Genomic DNA, 21,172 nt, shown 5'->3' with positions numbered 1-21,172 from the left:
CTAAAGTAAACCCAACCTCTAGATGTCTAATATAATCCCGACATTCTTTGGGTTGTAAAAACAGCCGGAGTATACGGTAGTATATATACGGTAGTATATATACGGTAGTATATACGGTAGTACGGCAGAATATACGTCTCACAGTGCCACGTGTTGTGAGCGTATAGACCACGTCCTAAAATCCAGTAATACAACGTGTGTGTGTGCGTAACGCGTGCGTGTGTTCGTGTGCACATATGGGGGTTATGTGGGGGTTCGGTGGGCGGGGTTTTTGTCTCTCCCCCCCCCCCCCCCCCCCCCCCCCCAAAGTTTTTCCCCCTCCCTGTTTGTTGTTGTTTTTTGGAGGGGGGGAGGGGGTGAAGAAGCACAGAGAATAAAGCCCAACAGTGACGACCAGCGGAAGCAGCAGTGAGCTGAGCGACCTTCACACCACGAACGACCTCCTGGACCGACCCACGGACGACCTTCAGGGAGAGGGAGGTCAGGTCATGACCTCCTGGAGAGGGGGGGGGGGGGGCGTGTCCACTCGCACACCAACCAACCTGGGAGAATACCCGAGGGGGGGGGAGGGGTTTTGTGGATGAAAGAGGTTCTTCCAACAGGGACGCCACAGCGCCTCCCGTAAAAATGAGAAAAAAAAACACGTACCGACTGACAGGGAAGCACTCGCCCCCCTCCTCCTTCCCCCTCTCCCCCCCCCACCTCCTCCCCCCTCCTCCTCCTCCCCCTCCTGGTTGTAGGAGCAACAACAGTCAGTTCAAGAAGGAAATCAAACTACAAAACAAAAGAGATAAGGAGGAGGAGGAGGAAGGGAGGGAGGGGAGGGGCCGGGAGGCAAGCGGGCGAAGGAGGGAGGGGCTTTGTACACGGGAGGGAGGGAGGGAGGGAGGGGGGTGGGGGCAGGCAGTAGAGAGTTCTTCTTCTGCAAAGATGTTACGTCATCGGGGTCTCTCTCTCTGTTCCGGGAAGCTTTTTTGTGAGGTTTTTTCGGTGTCGTTTTGGTTCCCCCTCTCTCTCTCTCTCTCTCTCTCCGGCGGTGTGGTTGACGGTGGTGGTCTCTCTACCTCCCTCTCTCTCTCTGTCTGGTGGTGTGGTTGACGGTGGTGGTCTCTCTACCTCCCTCTCTCTCTCTCTCTCTGGCGGTGTGGTTGACGGTGGGTGTCTCTCTACCGGTCCTTCAGCTCCCCCTCCCCCCCTCTCTCTCTCCCTCTCTGGCGGTGTGGTTGGCAGCGGTGGTCTCTCTCTCTCTGGCGGCGGTGTGGTTGGCGGTGGTGGTCTCTCTACCTCCCTCTCTCTCCCTCTCTGGCGGTGTGGTTGGCGGTGGTGGTCTCTCTACCTCTCTCTCTCTCTCTCTGACGGTGGGTGTCTCTCTACCGGTCCTTCAGCTCCTGCGTGACCTTCTTGGTGATGCGACCGCACAGCAGCCCCATGAGGAACAACAGCGCCACCCCCAGGCCGATCATGGCCAGGATGTAGTTCTTGGACGGCGACGTCATCACCTGCATGGCCAGGTCCGAGAAGCCCTCCGCCGGCGCCACCTACAGGACGGGAGGGGAAACAACACGCTTGTTAACATAATTCTTAAAACAACCCATTCCCGTCCTGAATGGGTTGTGTTTTTCAAACAATTCAAAATGGTGGGTGATCTAAAGGCCACAGGTCAAAAGTCAGAACACGAAAGTTGTTCAGCATGAGGAGACGCACGTGCATATCTAGGTTTTATTGCCGACGGTCAAACGGTTCATGAGCTGTGCCTGTTCGACGGTCAAACGGTTCATGAGCTGTGCCTGTTCAAAGTTTGCATTAGAGTGCTATAGTGCCACGCCCCCTCGCCTCCAATGAGTCGGTCGGCGTGAGCTCGCCACCGTTGGTTTGTGTGAATGTGGGAAGTGAGGACGCTGTTCGCCGCTTCACCTCCCCGATGTATGGACGAATGGACCATCGTGAAGCGATTTGAGCACGACTCAGGTGACATTCACACCAGAGAGCTTTACTGCGATTAAAACGAATCCTGCTGCGCATTTTCAGAAAGTGCACTTCGTTTTGCAGGTGTGAAGGCTCATTCGAATCCTAATGCGCAGCAAAGAACCGCATTCTACTCCGCCCAAAAACGGGTGTTTGCGCTGCCGTCTGAGTGCGCTCAGTGCTGTGCCTCCATGCCCAAAAGAACAGTGCGTGCCTGCGTGCGTAGAGAGGGGGGTGGGGGGTCCAGTCCCAGACGGCACATGCACGTTATGAGTATAATTTTATCACCAAGGTCCCCCCTGCTGCGTTTCCAATTGCTGCGGATGACAGTGTGAAGGCAAACCGCAGCAAATGAAATATGCAAGAATCCCAATTTCTCCGCCCATCTCTGCATCGAGTCTACCAAAGTATTAGGTGGGAAATGTGACCTTAGAAAAGCGCTATAAAAATTGCAATTCATTAAGTCATTTATCGCCGAAATTGCCTTTTGACGCCCCTTTTTTCCAAAGGCCCCCCCGGGGCGACGAAATCGCCTTTGGAACTACTATTTTAATGTCAAGGACAATCTCCTGTATATGCGCTCCTAACACTCCAGTAGAGGTCAGTTGAAAAACAGGGGAAAAAAAAACGGAAATGGAAATTCTGCTGGTCTTGCCGTCTATGGGGGATGCAGATTTAAATTCTGCTGGTCTTGGTGTCTATGGGGGATGCAGATTTAAATTCTGCTGGTCTTGGTGTCTATGGGGGATGCAGATTTAAATTCTGCTGGTCTTGGTGTCTATGGGGGATGCAGATTTAAATTCTGCTGGTCTTGCCGTCTATGGGGGATGCAGATTTAAATTCTGCTGGTCTTGGTGTCTATGGGGGATGCAGATTTAAATTCTGCTGGTCTTGGTGTCTATGGGGGATGCAGATTTAAATTCTGCTGGTCTTGGTGTCTATGGGGGATGCAGATTTAAATTCTGCTGGTCTTGCCGTCTATGGGGGACGCAGATTTAAATTCTGCTGGTCTTGGTGTCTATGGGGGATGCAGATTTAAATTCTGCTGGTCTTGCCGTCTATGGGGACGCAGATTTAAATTCTGCTGGTCTTGCCGTCTATGGGGACGCAGATTTAAATTCTGCTGGTCTTGCCGTCTATGGGGACGCAGATTTAAATTCCGCTGGTCTTGCCGTCTATGGGGGACGCAGATTTTAGAACGCCAAGTGATGACAAATAATTTGCTCTCTTATCATTCATTTAGAGCATTGTCCTCCCTTGATAATACACTTCTGCCCAGTGCCCACAGAGGCCACCTTTTCAGACTCCATCATGGCCCATAGCACTTACCCTATACCCCCTTGGATAGCATTTCTGTAGACTTAGATAGCATTTCTGTAGACTTAGATAGCATTTCTGTAGACTTAGATAGCATTTCTGTAGACTTAGATAGCATTTCTGTAGACTTAGATAGCATTTCTGTAGACTTAGATAGCATTTCTGTAGACTTAGATAGCATTTCTGTAGACTTAGATAGCATTTCTGTAGACTTAGATAGCATTTCTGTAGACTTAGATAGCATTTCTGTAGACTTAGATAGCATCTGATACAGACTTATAGCATGTTATGTAGACGGCACTATAATTGCATTGTATGTAGTCATAGCACGCCATAGTACATATGTATAGCATAGTAGTATATATATAGTTTATATGTATAGTCTCATAATATAGATATTCCACTGTTACTTTCTTAGCTTACGCATGTTTTATGATAAATGCTTTTGTGATGTATTTCCCATGCTTTTGTTCTGGCTTAATGTAAATCGCTCTGGATTAAGAGCGTCTGCTAAATGCCTAAATTGTAAATTGTCTTTTATTATGTGTGTGGACATAAATAAATTGTTAAACGGTGTGTGTGTGTGTGTGTGTGTGTGTGTGTGTGTGTGTGTGTGTGTGTACCTTGGCGGCGTAGCTCCACATGTCGATGCGGTCCTGTGTGTGTGTGTGTGTGTGTGTGTGTGTGTGTGTGTGTGTGTGTGTGTGTGTGTGTGTGTGTGTGTGTGTGTACCTTGGCGGCGTAGCTCCACATGTCGATGCGGTCCTGTGTGTGTGTGTGTGTGTGTGTGTGTGTGTGTGTGTGTGTGTGTGTGTGTGTGTGTGTGTGTGCCTTGGCGGCGTAGCTCCACATGTCGATGCGGTCCTGTGTGTGTGTGTGTGTGTGTACCTTAGCGGCGTAGCTCCACATGTCGATGCGGTCCTGTGTGTGTGTGTGTGTGTGTGTGTGTGTGTGTGTGTGTGTACCTTAGCGGCGTAGCTCCACATGTCGATGCGGTCCTGTGTGTGTGTGTGTGTGTGTGTGTGTGTGTGTGTGTGTGTGTGTGTACCTTAGCGGCGTAGCTCCACATGTCGATGCGGTCCTGTGTGTGTGTGTGTGTGTGTGTGTGTGTGTGTGTGTGTGTGTGTGTGTGTGTGTGTGTGTGTGTACCTTGGCGGCGTAGCTCCACATGTCGATGCGGTCCTGTGTGTGTGTGTGTGTGTGTGTGTGTGTGTGTGTGTGTGTGTGTACCTTGGCGGCGTAGCTCCACATGTCGATGCGGTCCTGTGTGTGTGTGTGTGTGTGTGTGTGTGTGTGTGTGTGTGTGTGTGTGTGTGTGTGTGTGTGTACCTTGGCGGCGTAGCTCCACATGTCGATGCGGTCCTGTGTGTGTGTGTGTGTGTGTGTGTGTGTGTGTGTGTGTGTGTGTGTGTGTGTGTGTGTGTGTGTGTGTGTGTGTGTGTGTGTGTGTGTGTGTGTGTGTGTGTGTGTGTGTGTGTGTGTGTGTACCTTGGCGGCGTAGCTCCACATGTCGATGCGGTCCTGAAGCCTCTTCTTACATTCCGGCTGCAGACGGACCCTCTTGTCCTGCAGAGCCTCCATCAGACACGACATCTCTGAGGAGACCCAAACATACGTTAACCCATTCTGACCTGAGATCAGATTCATACGAGGTTTCCGCCGGACACACACTGGTCTGATGAACCCATTCTGACCTGAGATCAGATTCTAAAAATGTCAGTCGTTCTTCGATTTTTCAAAAAATAGCAGACCTACAAGCTCGTATCGCGCCACTCGGTGGCGCGATATGAGCTTGTAGATCTGCTATTTTTCAATAGCTAAAGCATAACATGATGCTGACACCAAAATGGGTGCCCGGTCAGAATGGGTTAAAGAATGAGGCATCGATTTATCCCATTCTGACCTGAGATCAGATTCTAAACAATGTCTTCTACATCCTGACAGTTTCCCATTCTGACCCGAGATCAGATTAAAAAAAAATGTCTTCTACATCCTGACAGTTTTCCATTCTGACCCGAGATCAGATTCTAAAAAATGTCTTCTACATCCTGACAGTTTCCCATTCTGACCTGAGATCAGATTCTAAACAATGTCTTCTACATCCTGACAGTTTCCCATTCTGACCTGAGATCAGATTCTAAAAAATGTCTTCTACATCCTGACAGTTTCCCATTCTGACCTGAGATCAGATTCTAAAAAATGTCTTCTACATCCTGACAGTTTTCCATTCTGACCTGAGATCAGATTAAAAAAAAATGTCTTCTACATCCTGACAGTTTTCCATTCTGACCTGAGATCAGATTCTAAACAATGTCTTCTACATCCTGACAGTTTCCCATTCTGACCTGAGATCAGATTCTAAAAAATGTCTTCTACATCCTGACAGTTTCCCATTCTGACCTGAGATCAGATTCTAAAAAATGTCTTCTACATCCTGACAGTTTCCCATTCTGACCTGAGATCAGATTCTAAAAAATGTCTTCTACATCCTGACAGTTTCCCATTCTGACCTGAGATCAGATTCTAAAAAATGTCTTCTACATCCTGACAGTTTCCCATTCTGACCTGAGATCAGATTCTAAGAAATGTCCCCTACATCCTGACAGTTTTCCATTCTGACCTGAGATCAGATTCTAAGAAATGTCTTCTACATCCTGACAGTTATCCCATTCTGATCTGAGATCAGATTCTAAGAAATGTCTTCTACATCCTGACAGTTATCCCATTCTGACCTGAGATCAGATTTAAAAAAATGTCTTCTAGATCCTAACAGTTTTCCGAAAAAGCTATGTTTCTATGTCAGTCGTTCTTCGATTTTTCAAAAATAGCAGATCTACAAGCTCGTATCGCGCCACTCGGTGGCGCGATATGAGCTTGTAGATCTGCTATTTTTCAATAGCTAAAGCATAGCATAATGCTAACACCAAAAAGGGGTTCCCGCCCAAAAGGGGTTAAGCAGAGTGGTCAACAAAGGAGTGAGGAAACCAAGAAGGCAATTACATTGTTTTCAATTTATTTGGAAAATTGGCAATTACTTTAGTTTGCCCTTCTTCTTTATCTACATCTACATCATTATATCTACGTAAACGTCCTGACTTTGTTGTCCTAAGAGTCTTTAAAGGACAACTTTAGTTTTTTTCAACCAAGGTTCATGTTTTAGGTTGTTATTAGAGAAAGTAAAAGGTGAGTGTTAATTTTCTTTTCATTTCCTACTTTCTTTCGTTTTAGGGATTTTAGCTGTTTTTGACAGGGGGGCGGGGGCATTCGAGCATGTTGCTAAATATGTATTTATTTACCAAATTTTATAGCGATTTGTTTTATTTATTATTTACTCTAGTCCTAATAAACGCCAAGAAATTATATTTGACCACAAGATCTACTGAATGTGTCAAACTGACATATTGAGCCTATGACACAGTGTGGCTTCCCCCCAGTAGGCTACCTTCACATTCAGTAGATCCTGTGATCTTCCGTGACCATATGTAATTTCTTGGGGTTTATTAGGACTATAGTAAATAAATAAATAAATCACCATAATAATATTATTGTATTTTGTAAAATAAAATACATATTTAGCCCCATGCTCGAATGCCCCCGCCCCCCTGTCAAAAAGGGCTAAAATCCCTAAAACGAAAGAAAGCAGCAAATGGAAAAAAAATAACACTCATCTTTTACTTTCTCTAATAACAACCTAAAACATGAACCTTGGTTGAAAAAAACTAAAGTTGTCCTTTAAAGAGGTTTGGATGAAGGTCATTCTGCCACAGAGCTCAACCTGACTGGAATAATCCATCTTAGATTCATTGCATCCTTCTGGCGCCTCAGGACTTCTCGCTATAGTCACGTCTTGATTAGACTTGTTTATGCTCCTAAACTGACTGTTATAAATTGACCCCGATGTATATGGATATACACACATCGGGGTCTTCGTGGTGCGGAAGGCCTTTTTGTGTTGTTTTTGCCCTTGTTTTTGTGGGGTTTTGCTTTTAAACCATGTAGCACTATGTTCATGTTTTCAACATGAACATAGTGTGTGCGTGTACGTGTGCGAGTGTGCGTGCATGTGCGCTAACGTACGGCGCCCTCGCCCCCGGCGGGATGGAAGTGAAGTGAAGTGTGTGAGTGTGAGTGTGTGTGTGTGTGCGCGTGTGTGCGTGTGTGTGAGTGTGTGTGTGCGCATGTGCGCGTGCGTGTGTGTGTGTCTTAACGTACGGCGCCCTCTCCCCGGCGGGATGGCGGCACAGTGGTGTTTGATGTCCAGGGCGCAGGCCGTGTGGAGGACCGGGTCCACGAAGATGTCCGCCTTGCTCTCCTTCAGCATGTTCAGCACCTCCTGCAAGGAGACAACATGAACATATAGGGCGCTGGGCCTTTAAGAAAGGTGTAGGAGGGGTCTAGCGTCACCCCGCGTAGAACAGGAAGAGTGCAGCAACAACCCTGCATGGACTAACCTGTCATATCATCTACAACAACAGACCGACTAACCTGTCATATCATCTACACAGTGGCGTGCCCAGACATTTAGAGGGGCAGGTGCTCAAAGTGAAAAAAGGGCACCTTTTTTGCAGCGCATTTTGGGGTGGGAACCCATTTTGGTGCTTTATAGCTATTGAAAAATAGCAGATCTACAAGCTCATAGCGCGCCACCGAGTGGCGCGCTACGAGCTTGTAGGTCTGCTATTTATTTTTTTATCGAAGAACCACTGACATAGTAACATAGCTTTAGATTGTGGGAGGGCCTAAATAATATAGTAGAAGTGTTTTTTTATCAAGATTTGATCAATGTCACCGCATGGTCCACACACTACAAATTAAGAAAAAATAAGAAACCTTTTTTTTTTTTTAAGAGCAAAATTGCCAAAAGGGCAGCACCCTCTAGCACCCCCTAGTGTCTATCTGTGCACGCCACTGCATCTACAACAGACGGGCTAACCTGTCATATCATCTACTACAACAGATGATGTGACAGATGATGGTCTTCTCTTGGGGATGCAAGAAAGACGTATTGGCGCTGCGACATGGGCATAAGAAGGGCTACGCTTATGTGGGCCCTTTGTCTGAGACAAATGTCTTCCTCGGGGGAGACAAATAATTAAATAAAAACCTTGAACTAAGACAAAAACAAATTGCGCGACTGAATAAGAGTTCTAGCCCGAGGGTGTTCATGAGTGGTGCGTTCAGGTGTTCATGTGTGGTGCGTTCAGAGGGTGTTCATGTGTGGTGCGTTCAGGTGTTCATGTGTGGTGCGTTCAGAGGGTGTTCATGTGTGGTGCGTTCAGAGGGTGTTCATGTGTGGTGCGTTCAGGTGTTCATGTGTGGTGCGTTCAGAGGGTGTTCATGTGTGGTGCGTTCAGAGGGTGTTCATGTGTGGTGCGTTCAGAGGGTGTTCATGTGTGGTGCGTTCAGGTGTTCATGTGTGGTGCATTCAGGTGTTCATGTGTGGTGCGTTCAGAGGGTGTTCATGTGTGGTGCGTTCAGGTGTTCATGTGTGGTGCATTCAGGTGTTCATGTGTGGTGCGTTCAGAGGGTGTTCATGTGTGGTGCGTTCAGGTGTTCATGTGTGGTGCGTTCAGAGGGTGTTCATGTGTGGTGCGTTCAGAGGGTGTTCATGTGTGGTGCGTTCAGGTATTCATGTGTGGTGCGTTCAGAGGGTGTTCATGTGTGGTGCGTTCAGGTGTTCATGTGTGGTGCGTTCAGAGGGTGTTCATGTGTGGTGCGTTCAGAGGGTGTTCATGTGTGGTGCGTTCAGAGGGTGTTCATGTGTGGTGCGTTCAGGTGTTCATGTGTGGTGCGTTCAGAGGGTGTTCATGTGTGGTGCGTTCAGAGGGTGTTCATGTGTGGTGCGTTCAGAGGGTGTTCATGTGTGGTGCGTTCAGGTGTTCATGTGTGGTGCGTTCAGGTGTTCATGTGTGGTGCGTTCAGAGGGTGTTCATGTGTGGTGCGTTCAGAGGGTGTTCATGTGTGGTGCGTTCAGAGGTGTGTTCATGTGTGGTGCGTTCAGAGGGTGTTCATGTGTGGTGCGTTCAGGTGTTCATGTGTGGTGCGTTCAGAGGGTGTTCATGTGTGGTGCGTTCAGAGGGTGTTCATGTGTGGTGCGTTCAGAGGGTGTTCATGTGTGGTGCGTTCAGAGGGTGTTCATGTGTGGTGCGTTCAGAGGGTGTTCATGTGTGGTGCGTTCAGAGGGTGTTCATGTGTGGTGCGTTCAGAGAGGGTGTTCATGTGTGGTGCGTTCAGAGGGTGTTCATGTGTGGTGCGTTCAGAGGGTGTTCATGTGTGGTGCGTTCAGAGGGTGTTCATGTGTGGTGCGTTCAGGTGTTCATGTGTGGTGCGTTCAGAGGGTGTTAATGTGTGGTGCGTTCAGAGAGGGTGTTCATGTGTGGTGCGTTCAGAGGGTGTTCATGTGTGGTGCGTTCAGAGGGTGTTCATGTGTGGTGCGTTCAGAGAGGGTGTTCATGTGTGGTGCGTTCAGAGGGTGTTCATGTGTGGTGCGTTCAGAGAGGGTGTTCATGTGTGGTGCGTTCAGAGAGGGTGTTCATGTGTGGTGCGTTCAGGTGTTCATGTGTGGTGCGTTCAGGTGTTCATGTGTGGTGCATTCAGGTGTTCATGTGTGGTGCGTTCAGAGGGTGTTCATGTGTGGTGCGTTCAGAGGTGTGTTCATGTGTGGTGCGTTCAGAGGGTGTTCATGTGTGGTGCGTTCAGGTGTTCATGTGTGGTGCGTTCAGAGGGTGTTCATGTGTGGTGCGTTCAGGTGTTCATGTGTGGTGCGTTCAGGTGTTCATGTGTGGTGCGTTCAGAGGGTGTTCATGTGTGGTGCGTTCAGGTGTTCATGTGTGGTGCGTTCAGAGGGTGTTCATGTGTGGTGCGTTCAGAGGGTGTTCATGTGTGGTGCGTTCAGGTGTTCATGTGTGGTGCGTTCAGAGGGTGTTCATGTGTGGTGCGTTCAGAGGGTGTTCATGTGTGGTGCGTTCAGAGGGTGTTCATGTGTGGTGCGTTCAGGTGTTCATGTGTGGTGCATTCAGGTGTTCATGTGTGGTGCGTTCAGAGGGTGTTCATGTGTGGTGCGTTCAGGTGTTCATGTGTGGTGCATTCAGGTGTTCATGTGTGGTGCGTTCAGAGGGTGTTCATGTGTGGTGCGTTCAGGTGTTCATGTGTGGTGCGTTCAGAGGGTGTTCATGTGTGGTGCGTTCAGAGGGTGTTCATGTGTGGTGCGTTCAGGTATTCATGTGTGGTGCGTTCAGAGGGTGTTCATGTGTGGTGCGTTCAGGTGTTCATGTGTGGTGCGTTCAGAGGGTGTTCATGTGTGGTGCGTTCAGAGGGTGTTCATGTGTGGTGCGTTCAGAGGGTGTTCATGTGTGGTGCGTTCAGGTGTTCATGTGTGGTGCGTTCAGAGGGTGTTCATGTGTGGTGCGTTCAGAGGGTGTTCATGTGTGGTGCGTTCAGAGGGTGTTCATGTGTGGTGCGTTCAGGTGTTCATGTGTGGTGCGTTCAGGTGTTCATGTGTGGTGCGTTCAGAGGGTGTTCATGTGTGGTGCGTTCAGAGGGTGTTCATGTGTGGTGCGTTCAGAGGTGTGTTCATGTGTGGTGCGTTCAGAGGGTGTTCATGTGTGGTGCGTTCAGGTGTTCATGTGTGGTGCGTTCAGAGGGTGTTCATGTGTGGTGCGTTCAGAGGGTGTTCATGTGTGGTGCGTTCAGAGGGTGTTCATGTGTGGTGCGTTCAGAGGGTGTTCATGTGTGGTGCGTTCAGAGGGTGTTCATGTGTGGTGCGTTCAGAGGGTGTTCATGTGTGGTGCGTTCAGAGAGGGTGTTCATGTGTGGTGCGTTCAGAGGGTGTTCATGTGTGGTGCGTTCAGAGGGTGTTCATGTGTGGTGCGTTCAGAGGGTGTTCATGTGTGGTGCGTTCAGGTGTTCATGTGTGGTGCGTTCAGAGGGTGTTAATGTGTGGTGCGTTCAGAGAGGGTGTTCATGTGTGGTGCGTTCAGAGGGTGTTCATGTGTGGTGCGTTCAGAGGGTGTTCATGTGTGGTGCGTTCAGAGAGGGTGTTCATGTGTGGTGCGTTCAGAGGGTGTTCATGTGTGGTGCGTTCAGAGAGGGTGTTCATGTGTGGTGCGTTCAGAGAGGGTGTTCATGTGTGGTGCGTTCAGGTGTTCATGTGTGGTGCGTTCAGGTGTTCATGTGTGGTGCATTCAGGTGTTCATGTGTGGTGCGTTCAGAGGGTGTTCATGTGTGGTGCGTTCAGAGGTGTGTTCATGTGTGGTGCGTTCAGAGGGTGTTCATGTGTGGTGCGTTCAGGTGTTCATGTGTGGTGCGTTCAGAGGGTGTTCATGTGTGGTGCGTTCAGGTGTTCATGTGTGGTGCGTTCAGAGGGTGTTCATGTGTGGTGCGTTCAGGTGTTCATGTGTGGTGCGTTCAGAGAGATGTGGACCTTCTTGCAGCCGTCCAGCTTGATCTTCAGCAGGTTGACCTTCAGACACTCCTCCACCTGACCGGTCTGCTCCTGGGCCGCCGCCTCCTCCGGGCACAGGCGGGAGATCTGAGCGCACGCACACACACACACACACACACACACACAGACGGACACACGCACACACACACACGGACACACACACACAGACGGAGACACGCACACACACACACGGACACACACATTTAGTTATTCTTACACAAAGGCAAATTATTCTTAAACATAAGGCACACTTTCAGAGTTGTTTCATGTTCCAGATTGTCATTTCATTTCTGGCGCTGTATCCCGAGAGAAGACAGACTATGCACCCACTGCACACTAAATGAAGTGGAAACCGAGCTACACTTCCTAACCATCTGTCCATTGTACCAAGACATCAGAGACACATACTTCCCACAGATTACACCCACACACGGAGATTTTGAAAACATGACCAATGACAAAAAACTCCCATATCTGCTGGGCGAAGTACAACAATGTGCAAACACAGCAGCAAGATTTGTGAGTTGCTGTGATAGGAGAAGGATATCAAATGGAACACAACCACCCTAAAGACTAATCATTGTGTATATTCCTGCACTATACCTGCATTGAGTGATCTTGGTACATAGAAGTTGATCTATTGAAGATTCTGACAAAGTACATAATTTTTGTTTTGATTGTATTGCTGTATTGTTGTATTGTTCTTTCTGCTTTGGCAATGTAAACTTATGTTTGCTCATGCCAATAAAGCCCTTTGAATTTAATTGAAAAAATGGTGTGCCAAATGTTGTCTATGGACCTCCTAATTGCAGCACATCATCATTAAAGACACCAGCACATCCCGCAAATACCCTGTTCCAACCACTCCCTTCCAAAAAAACGCTACCAGAGCATCACATCTCGCACCACCGTCTCAGTAACAGTTTCTACCCCCCAGGCAGTCAGTCACTTCACTTTGAAATGTGTGTTCTCTCTTTGCACTATAGATGTTTGTTTTTGTCCTGTGTCTGTAAGACTGAGAGTGCTCGGAGCTAAATAATTTTCATTGTATTTATACTAGAGCTGGGACTCAATTAAAAAAATTAATCTAATTAATCAGAGGCTTTGCGATTAATTAATCTAGATTAATCGCATTTTAATCGCATATCAATATTCAACCCGAGAACAGCGAGAAACCTTTTTTTTTTAATGTTTTTTGGTATCCCAGTGAATCAACGAATAGTGACTACAGGATACCACTCATTTTCAACATTTTACTGTCATTAATATACCTGTTGTGGAAATAATAATAAAAAGTCACCCCATTCTGTGTTGCCTAGAACTGGAGGTCTGAAAAAAAAATTGTAACAGTAACAAGTACATCTCAGTGACATCACAAAGCTGTACTTACTTCATATTGTTACTGTTTTTTGTCAGACCTCCAGTTCTAGGCAACTTATTTTCAGTACTATAGAAAAGCGCCCAGTGAGAAACGTTCTGCGATGAAAAAAAAGGTGCGATTAATTTATCTGTAGTTAATCGCGATTAATTTTTCTGTAGTTAATTAATCTAAATTAATCGCAATTAGTCCCGGGCCTAATTTATACTCTTGTATCTATACACATGACAAATAAACCTGAAAAAATAAACGTGAACCTAATGTATCGGTCATGCTTAGTTTTTTTTTTCTTTTTTTTTTTAATAATTGGCGAAACAAAAGATAATGTTCTATTAATATGTAATCAAATTAACCCATTCTGACCGGGCACCCATTTTGGTGTCGGCATCATGTTATGCTTTAGCTATTGAAAAATAGCAGATCTACAAGCTCGTATCGCGCCACCGAGTGGCGCGATACGAGCTTGTAGGTCTGCTATTTTTGAAAAATCGAAGAACGACTGACATTTTTAGAATCTGATCTCAGGTCAGAATGGGTTCGTCAGACCAGCGTGTGTCCAGTGGAAACCTCGTATGAATCTGATCTCAGGTCAGAATGCATGGGTTAAGAAGACGGGACAGGACAACAGCACAACGTTAGGAAAGGAAAAATGGAACCTGAAATGAATTGGGAAATCTTTCAAGTGACCCGGTGGAAACTGCTGAGACTCTAAAAGCATTATTTTATTGGGTCAGTCAGTGTCCAGTGCTGTTACACAGAGTTTCATCACACCAGACTGGAGGAAGAGGCCTCTCATTGGATGCTGCAGAACCAGCCTCTCTACAGAAGACTCTATGTCAGTCTGTTTCTATGCCAGTCTGTTTCTATGTCAGTCTGTTTCTATGCCAGTCTGTTTCTATGTCAGTCTGTTTCTATGTCAGTCTGTTTCTATGTCAGTCTGTTTCTATGCCAGTCTGTTTCTATGTCAGTCTGTTTCTATGTCAGTCTGTTTCTATGTCAGTCTGTTTCTATGTCAGTCTGTTTCTATGTCAGTCTGTTTCTATGTCAGTCTGTTTCTATGCCAGTCTTCCAGTTCTCAAACATTTTCATGTCAAGGACCCCCAGAAATATATGTAATTGGCCGCCGACCCCCAACTGAAAATATGTCGAGTTAAAAACGTTCACTCTGAAAGAATATTCAAAGATTTGCGTCACATTTTCACAAATAGCAGATCTACAAGCTTGTAGATCTATTTTTGAAAAATCTGAGCTTGTAGATCGGCTATTTTTCAATAGCTAAAGTATAACATAATCCTTAAAGGCCCAGGCCGTAGCGTAACGGTCTGGGCACCGGACTGGTAATCCAGTCGCAGTGTGCCGCGGGTTCGACTCCCGGACCCGACACGGCCTTTACTGCATGTCATCCCCCCATCTCTCTCCCGTTTCCTGTCAGCCTACTGTCTGTCCCTTCAAAAATCAATAAAAGGCGTAAGCCGCAAAAAAAATATCTAAAAAAAAACAAAAAAAACAAAAAACATAATCCTTAAAACACCAAAAAGGGTTCGCGTCATGAATGGGTCAACGCCCAACTTGATCACACTACTGTACATACACATACAGTGTCACATGAAAGCATTAAAAGTATCAGATTGTGTCACCTTTTCAGCTTGTAGATCTGCTACTTTTGAATTGGAATCCCGAAAAGTAACAGTTTTGGACATTTGGACGATATTGTAGAGCTAAAGAATCGATGCTTTTTTAACCCATTCTGAACGGGCACCCATTTTGGTGTCAGCATCATGTTATGCTTTAGCTATTTAAAAATAGCAGATCTACAAGCTCATAGCGCGCCACCGAGTGGCGCGCTACGAGCTTGTAGGTCTGCTATTTTTTGAAAAATCGAAGAACGACTGACATTTTTAGAATCTGATCTCAGGTCAGAATGGGTTTAATCAGACCAGTGTGTGTCCAGTGGAAACCTCGTATGAATCTGATCTCAGGTCAGAATGGGTTAAAAAAGTGTATGGGTTGAATGCTGACACGCCTAAAGATCTAAGTGCATCATTAGAACCAAACATTTTGAGATGGGGGTCGGCGGCCAAAATAAATCATTCTGGGGGTCCTTAGCATGAAAAGGTTGGAGAACCACTGACACAGAAACGTAGTTTTGTTTTTAGAAAACTGTCATGATTTGGAAGACATTTGATAGAATGTTATGGAGTTCATTTAGTGAATGGAACACACACACGTTAAAGAATGAGGCATCGATTTATCCCATTCTGACCTGAGATCAGATTCTAAGAATGTCTTCTACTACATCCTGCCAGGTTTCTGAAAAAGCTATGTTTCTATGTTAGTCGTTCTTTGATTTTTCAAAAATAGCAGACCTACAAGCTCGTAGCGCGCCACTCGGTGGCGCGCTACGAGCTCGTAGAATGATGCAGAATGATGTTTTGGGGGTGGTCGACCAGAAGAAGACCTCCTCACCTCCTCGGTGCAGTGGATCTGGAGCTGGGGGTCTAACCGGTAGTCCAGGGCAGACTCCTGCAGGATCACCCTGATCTGGTCCTCACAGTCTGGGGAGAGACGCTGAGAGAGAGAGACGGAGACAGAGAATCAGGATCAGGATCACCCTGATCTGGTCCTCACAGTCTGGGGAGAGACGCTGAGAGAGAGAGACGGAGACAGAGAATCATTTCTTCTTTTCCTCTGAAAACGAAGCTCCTGCACCTGCTATCCCATTCACCTGGCCGTCCACTTCATATCTTAGTGTGTGTGTGTGTGTGTGTGTACCTGGTCAGCGTATTTGAGCTTCAGGCAGGAGATGACCTGCCCCTCCAGTGTGTGTGTGTGTGTGTGTGTGTGTGTGTGTGTACCTGCCTGGTCAGCGTATTTGAGCTTCAGGCAGGAGATGACCTGCCCCTCCAGTGTGTGTGTGTGTACCTGGTCAGCGTATTTGAGCTTCAGGCAGGCGATGACCTGCCCCTCCTGTGTGTGTGTACCTGGTCAGCGTATTTGAGCTTCAGGCAGGCGATGACCTGCCCCTCCAGTTCGTTGTCTCCTGCTGCCTTGTTGAGGATGCCCTGACAGAACTTAGGAATATCGGCTTTACACGACTTCCTGAGTATGGGGTTTAACCTGTAGTCTGTAACACACACACACACACACACACACACACACACACACACACACACACACACACACACACACACACACACACACACACACACACACACATTCATAATCGATTAATCGGTCGATTATGGAAATGATTAATCGCATTATTTATGGCACTTATTTAGCAATTGCAATAATAATAATGTGTGTGTGCGCGCGCGTACCAGTGTGAGTTAATGTGTACCTGTGTTGTGTGATAAGTGTGTGTGCGCGCGCGCGTGCACGCCTGCGTACCAGTGTTTTGTGTGTGTGTGTGTTCTCTGTGTGTGTGTGTGTGTGTGTGTGTGTGTGTGTGTGTGTGTGTGTGTGTGTGTGTGTGTGTGTGTGTGTGTGTGTGTGAGCAGGGCTGGACTGGCCACAGGTCATACCGGGCACATTCCCGGCGGGCCGCGACCGTATATGGGGCCGCCATGATTATGATCATGACCGTCATGCAGTGTTGTTTTTGACAGCAAATTTCTATTTTAGTTTTAGTCATCATAGTCTCTTGAATAGTTTTCACTTAGTTTTAGTCACATTTTAGTCACCTGGAATGTTCTAGTCGCTTAGTCTAGTTTTAGTCGACTAAATGTCATACGATTTTAGTCGACTAAATCTACAGTTGATTTAGTCGACTAAAATGTGTTTTGACAGGCCTTGATGTCGTTGTAGTGACATATTTTACACTTTGGTTGCATGCTGAAAATAGCAGATCTACAATCTCACAACGCGTCGCACTAGATCTGCTATTTTCAGCATGCAACCCAGCATAAAACTGGATCTCTTGTCCACTATAGTCCCTTCCTAACATTTTAGTCTAGTTTTTATTTGTTGAGGAAATTGTCAGTATATTTAGTCTTAGTTTTAGTCATCATAGTTTCGTTTTTATTTAGTTTTATTCAGTGAAAAAAAGGTAGTCGAACATTTTTCGTCTTAGTTTTAGTCGACGAAAAGATTTGACAGGCAGGCGGCAGGCCACCAGGAAAGGTCCGGGCGTGCTGCCATTCTGCCATCGTGATAATGTCACCGTACCTGTATATCAGTGAGCGACACATAAACCCTCTACAAAGGGTTGTCTGTTGGTGTGTATCATTTATGTTATTCTGTAAAAGTGGTGGTATTATTAGGGGCTTGTTTATTTGTGTGTGCCTCGACGGAGCGGGCGGTAGAGATTCTGCTACGGTGTCTGCGCGCTGGTTGTGGTGGGTGGGCCGGTCTGGGCCAAATTCACGCGAAAATGACCGGGACGAATTTTTGTCCCAGTCCAGCCCTGTGTGTGTGTGTGTGTGTGTGTGCGTGCGTGCGTGCATACACACCAGTGTTCTGTGTGTGTGTGTGCGTACCAGTGTTCTGTGTGTGTGTGTGCATACACACCAGTGTTCTGTGTGTGTGTGCGTACCAGTGTTCTGTGTGTGTGTGTGCATACACACCAGTGTTCTGTGTGTGTGTGCGTACCAGTGTTCTGTGTGTGTGTGTGTGTGTGTGTGTGCGCGTGCGTGCATACACACCAGTGTTCTGTGTGTGTGTGTGTGCGTACCAGTGTTCTGTGTGTGTGTGTGTGCGTACCAGTGTTCTGTGTGTGTGTGCGTACCAGTGTTCTGTGTGTGTGTGTGCGCGTGCGTGCATACACACCAGTGTTCTGTGTGTGTGTGTGTGCGTACCAGTGTTCTGTGTGTGTGTGTGTGTGTGTGTGCGTGCGTGCATACACACCAGTGTTCTGTGTGTGTGTGTGCGTACCAGTGTTCTGTGTGTGTGTGTGTGTGTGTGTGTGCGCGCGCGTGCGTGCGTGCGTGCATACACACCAGTGTTCTGTGTGTGTGTGTGTGTGTGTGCGTACCAGTGTTCTGTCTGTGTGTGTGTGTGTGTGTGTGTGTGTGTACCAGTGTTCTGTGTGTGTGTGTGTGTGTGTGTGTGTGTGTGTGTGTGTGTGTGTGCGTACACACCAGTGTTCTGTGTGATCTGTCTCTTGGTGATCATCTGTTTGCACTTGGGGTCCATCAGTTCACTGTTCTTGTTCTGCTTCAGACACTGAAGCACATTCTTACTGTCTGCCTCGGTGCAGAACCGCTGAAACACACACACACACACACACACACACACACACACACACACACACACACACACACGTTACACACACACACACACACACACACACACACACACACGTTACACACACACACACACCTTCATGAGTCGTACGACCATGTCAAGTGCCGAAAATATCTGCGCTGGTACTCTGGGATATGTTGGGCATGTGACACCCTCCTACGACAACCCATAACTCAGGCTTAGAGGGTTAGATGTTCCATAACTCAGGCTTAGAGGGTTAGATGTTCCATAACTCAGGCTTAGAGGGTTAGGGGTAGATGTTAGAGGGTTAGGGGTAGATGTTAGAGGGTTAGGGGTAGATGTTAGAGGGTTAGGGGTAGATGTTAGAGGGTTAGGGGTAGATGTTCCATAACTCAGGCTTAGAGGGTTAGGGGTAGATGTTAGAGGGTTAGGGGTAGATGTTCCATAACTCAGGCTTAGAGGGTTAGGGGTAGATGTTAGAGGGTTAGGGGTAGATGTTAGAGGGTTAGGGGTAGATGTTCCATAAATCAGGCTTAGAGGGTTAGGGGTAGATGTTAGAGGGTTAGGGGTAGATGTTAGAGGGTTAGGGGTAGATGTTAGAGGGTTAGGGGTAGATGTTCCATAACTCAGGCTTAGAGGGTTAGGGGTAGATGTTCATAACTCAGGCTTAGAGGGTTAGGGGTAGATGTTTCATAACTCAGGCTTAGAGGGTTAGGGGTAGATGTTCCATAACTCAGGCTTAGAGGGTTAGGGGTAGATGTTCCATAACTCAGGCTTAGAGGGTTAGGGGTAGATGTTCCATAACTCAGGCTTAGAGGGTTAGGGGTAGATGTTCCATAAATCTGGCTTAGAGGGTTAGGGGTAGATGTTCCATAAATCAGGCTTAGAGGGTTAGGGGTAGATGTTCCATAAATCTGGCTTAGAGGGTTAGGGGTAGATGTTCATAACTCAGGCTTAGAGGGTTAGGGGTAGATGTTCATAACTCAGGCTTAGAGGGTTAGGGGTAGATGTTCATAACTCAGGCTTAGAGGGTTAGGGGTAGATGTTCCATAAATCAGGCTTAGAGGGTTAGGGGTAGATGTTCCATAAATCTGGCTTAGAGGGTTAGGGGTAGATGTTCCATAACTCAGGCTTAGAGGGTTAGGGGTAGATGTTCCATAACTCAGGCTTAGAGGGTTAGGGGTAGATGTTCCATAAATCAGGCTTAGAGGGTTAGGGGTAGATGTTCCATAACTCAGGCTTAGAGGGTTAGGGGTAGATGTTCATAACTCAGGCTTAGAGGGTTAGGGGTAGATGTTCATAACTCGGGCTTAGAGGGTTAGGGGTAGATGTTCATAACTCAGGCTTAGAGGGTTAGGGGTAGATGTTCCATAAATCTGGCTTAGAGGGTTAGGGGTAGATGTTCCATAACTCAGGCTTAGAGGGTTAGGGGTAGATGTTCCATAACTCAGGCTTAGAGGGTTAGGGGTAGATGTTCCATAACTCAGGCTTAGAGGGTTAGGGGTAGATGTTCCATAACTCAGGCTTAGAGGGTTAGGGGTAGATGTTCCATAACTCAGGCTTAGAGGGTTAGGGGTAGATGTTCCATAACTCAGGCTTAGAGGGTTAGGGGTAGATGTTCATAACTCAGGCTTAGAGGGTTAGGGGTAGATGTTCCATAACTCAGGCTTAGAGGGTTAGGGGTAGATGTTCCATAACTCAGGCTTAGAGGGTTAGGGGTAGATGTTCCATAACTCAGGCTTAGAGGGTTAGGGGTAGATGTTCATAAATCAGGCTTAGAGGGTTAGGGGTAGATGTTAGAGGGTTAGGGGTAGATGTTCCATAAATCAGGCTTAGAGGGTTAGGGGTAGATGTTCCATAACTCAGGCTTAGAGGGTTAGGGGTAGATGTTCCATAACTCAGGCTTAGAGGGTTAGGGGTAGATGTTCCATAACTCAGGCTTAGAGGGTTAGGGGTAGATGTTCATAAATCAGGCTTAGAGGGTTAGGGGTAGATGTTCATAAATCAGGCTTAGAGGGTTAGGGGTAGATGTTCATAAATCAGGCTTAGAGGGTTAGGGGTAGATGTTCCATAACTCAGGCTTAGAGGGTTAGGGGTAGATGTTCCATAACTCAGGCTTAGAGGGTTAGGGGTAGATGTTCCATAAATCAGGCTTAGAGGGTTAGGGGTAGATGTTCATAACTCAGGCTTAGAGGGTTAGGGGTAGATGTTCCATAACTCAGGCTTAGAGGGTTAGGGGTAGATGTTCCATAAATCAGGCTTAGAGGGTTAGGGGTAGATGTTCCATAACTCAGGCTTAGAGGGTTAGGGGTAGATGTTCCATAACTCAGGCTTAGAGGGTTAGGGGTAGATGTTCATAACTCAGGCTTAGAGGGTTAGGGGTAGATGTTCCATAAATCAGGCTTAGAGGGTTAGGGGTAGATGTTCCATAACTCAGGCTTAGAGGGTTAGGGGTAGATGTTCCATAACTCAGGCTTAGAGGGTTAGGGGTAGATGTTCATAACTCAGGCTTAGAGGGTTAGGGGTAGATGTTCCATAAATCAGGCTTAGAGGGTTAGGGGTAGATGTTCCATAACTCAGGCTTAGAGGGTTAGGGGTAGATGTTCATAACTCAGGCTTAGAGGGTTAGGGGTAGATGTTCATAACTCAGGCTTAGAGGGTTAGGGGTAGATGTTCATAACTCAGGCTTAGAGGGTTAGGGGTAGATGTTCCATAACTCAGGCTTAGAGGGTTAGGGGTAGATGTTCATAACTCAGGCTTAGAGGGTTAGGGGTAGATGTTCATAACTCAGGCTTAGAGGGTTAGGGGTAGATGTTCCATAAATCAGGCTTAGAGGGTTAGGGGTAGATGTTCCATAACTCAGG

General features: G+C 47.0%; 1 protein-coding gene across 2 annotated transcripts in view; it reads right to left on the bottom strand.

Moving 5' to 3' along the window:
• Window positions 1-806: 806 nt before the first annotated feature.
• LOC310856859 (Golgi apparatus protein 1-like) overlaps window positions 807-21,172 on the bottom strand; it is a 123,404-nt gene continuing 103,038 nt past the window's right edge. Inside the window, exons 20-27 of one of the 2 annotated variants that reach the window (XR_014569102.1) lie at window positions 18,182-18,305; window positions 16,085-16,227; window positions 15,570-15,671; window positions 11,705-11,812; window positions 7,495-7,615; window positions 4,771-4,877; window positions 1,285-1,538; window positions 807-1,120 (exon numbers count right to left, since the gene is read on the bottom strand). Coding sequence is in view for 1 of the 2 variants with exons in the window: in XM_083762364.1 (XP_083618490.1) it covers window positions 1,371-1,538; window positions 4,771-4,877; window positions 7,495-7,615; window positions 11,705-11,812; window positions 15,570-15,671; window positions 16,085-16,227; window positions 18,182-18,305 (873 nt within the window). In the remaining variant the exon portion in view is untranslated. Of the gene's footprint in view, window positions 1,121-1,258; window positions 1,539-4,770; window positions 4,878-7,494; window positions 7,616-11,704; window positions 11,813-15,569; window positions 15,672-16,084; window positions 16,228-18,181; window positions 18,306-21,172 lie in introns of those variants that run through there. The other variant, XM_083762364.1, reaches the window with a different exon arrangement.

This window comes from Protomyctophum parallelum, assembly GCF_964188405.1.
Source record: "Protomyctophum parallelum genome assembly, chromosome: 4".
In the NCBI taxonomy this organism is placed as follows: domain Eukaryota; kingdom Metazoa; phylum Chordata; class Actinopteri; order Myctophiformes; family Myctophidae; genus Protomyctophum; species Protomyctophum parallelum.
The sequence above is the reverse complement of the archived record's forward strand: the minus strand, read 5'-3'. Positions and strand labels throughout refer to the sequence as shown.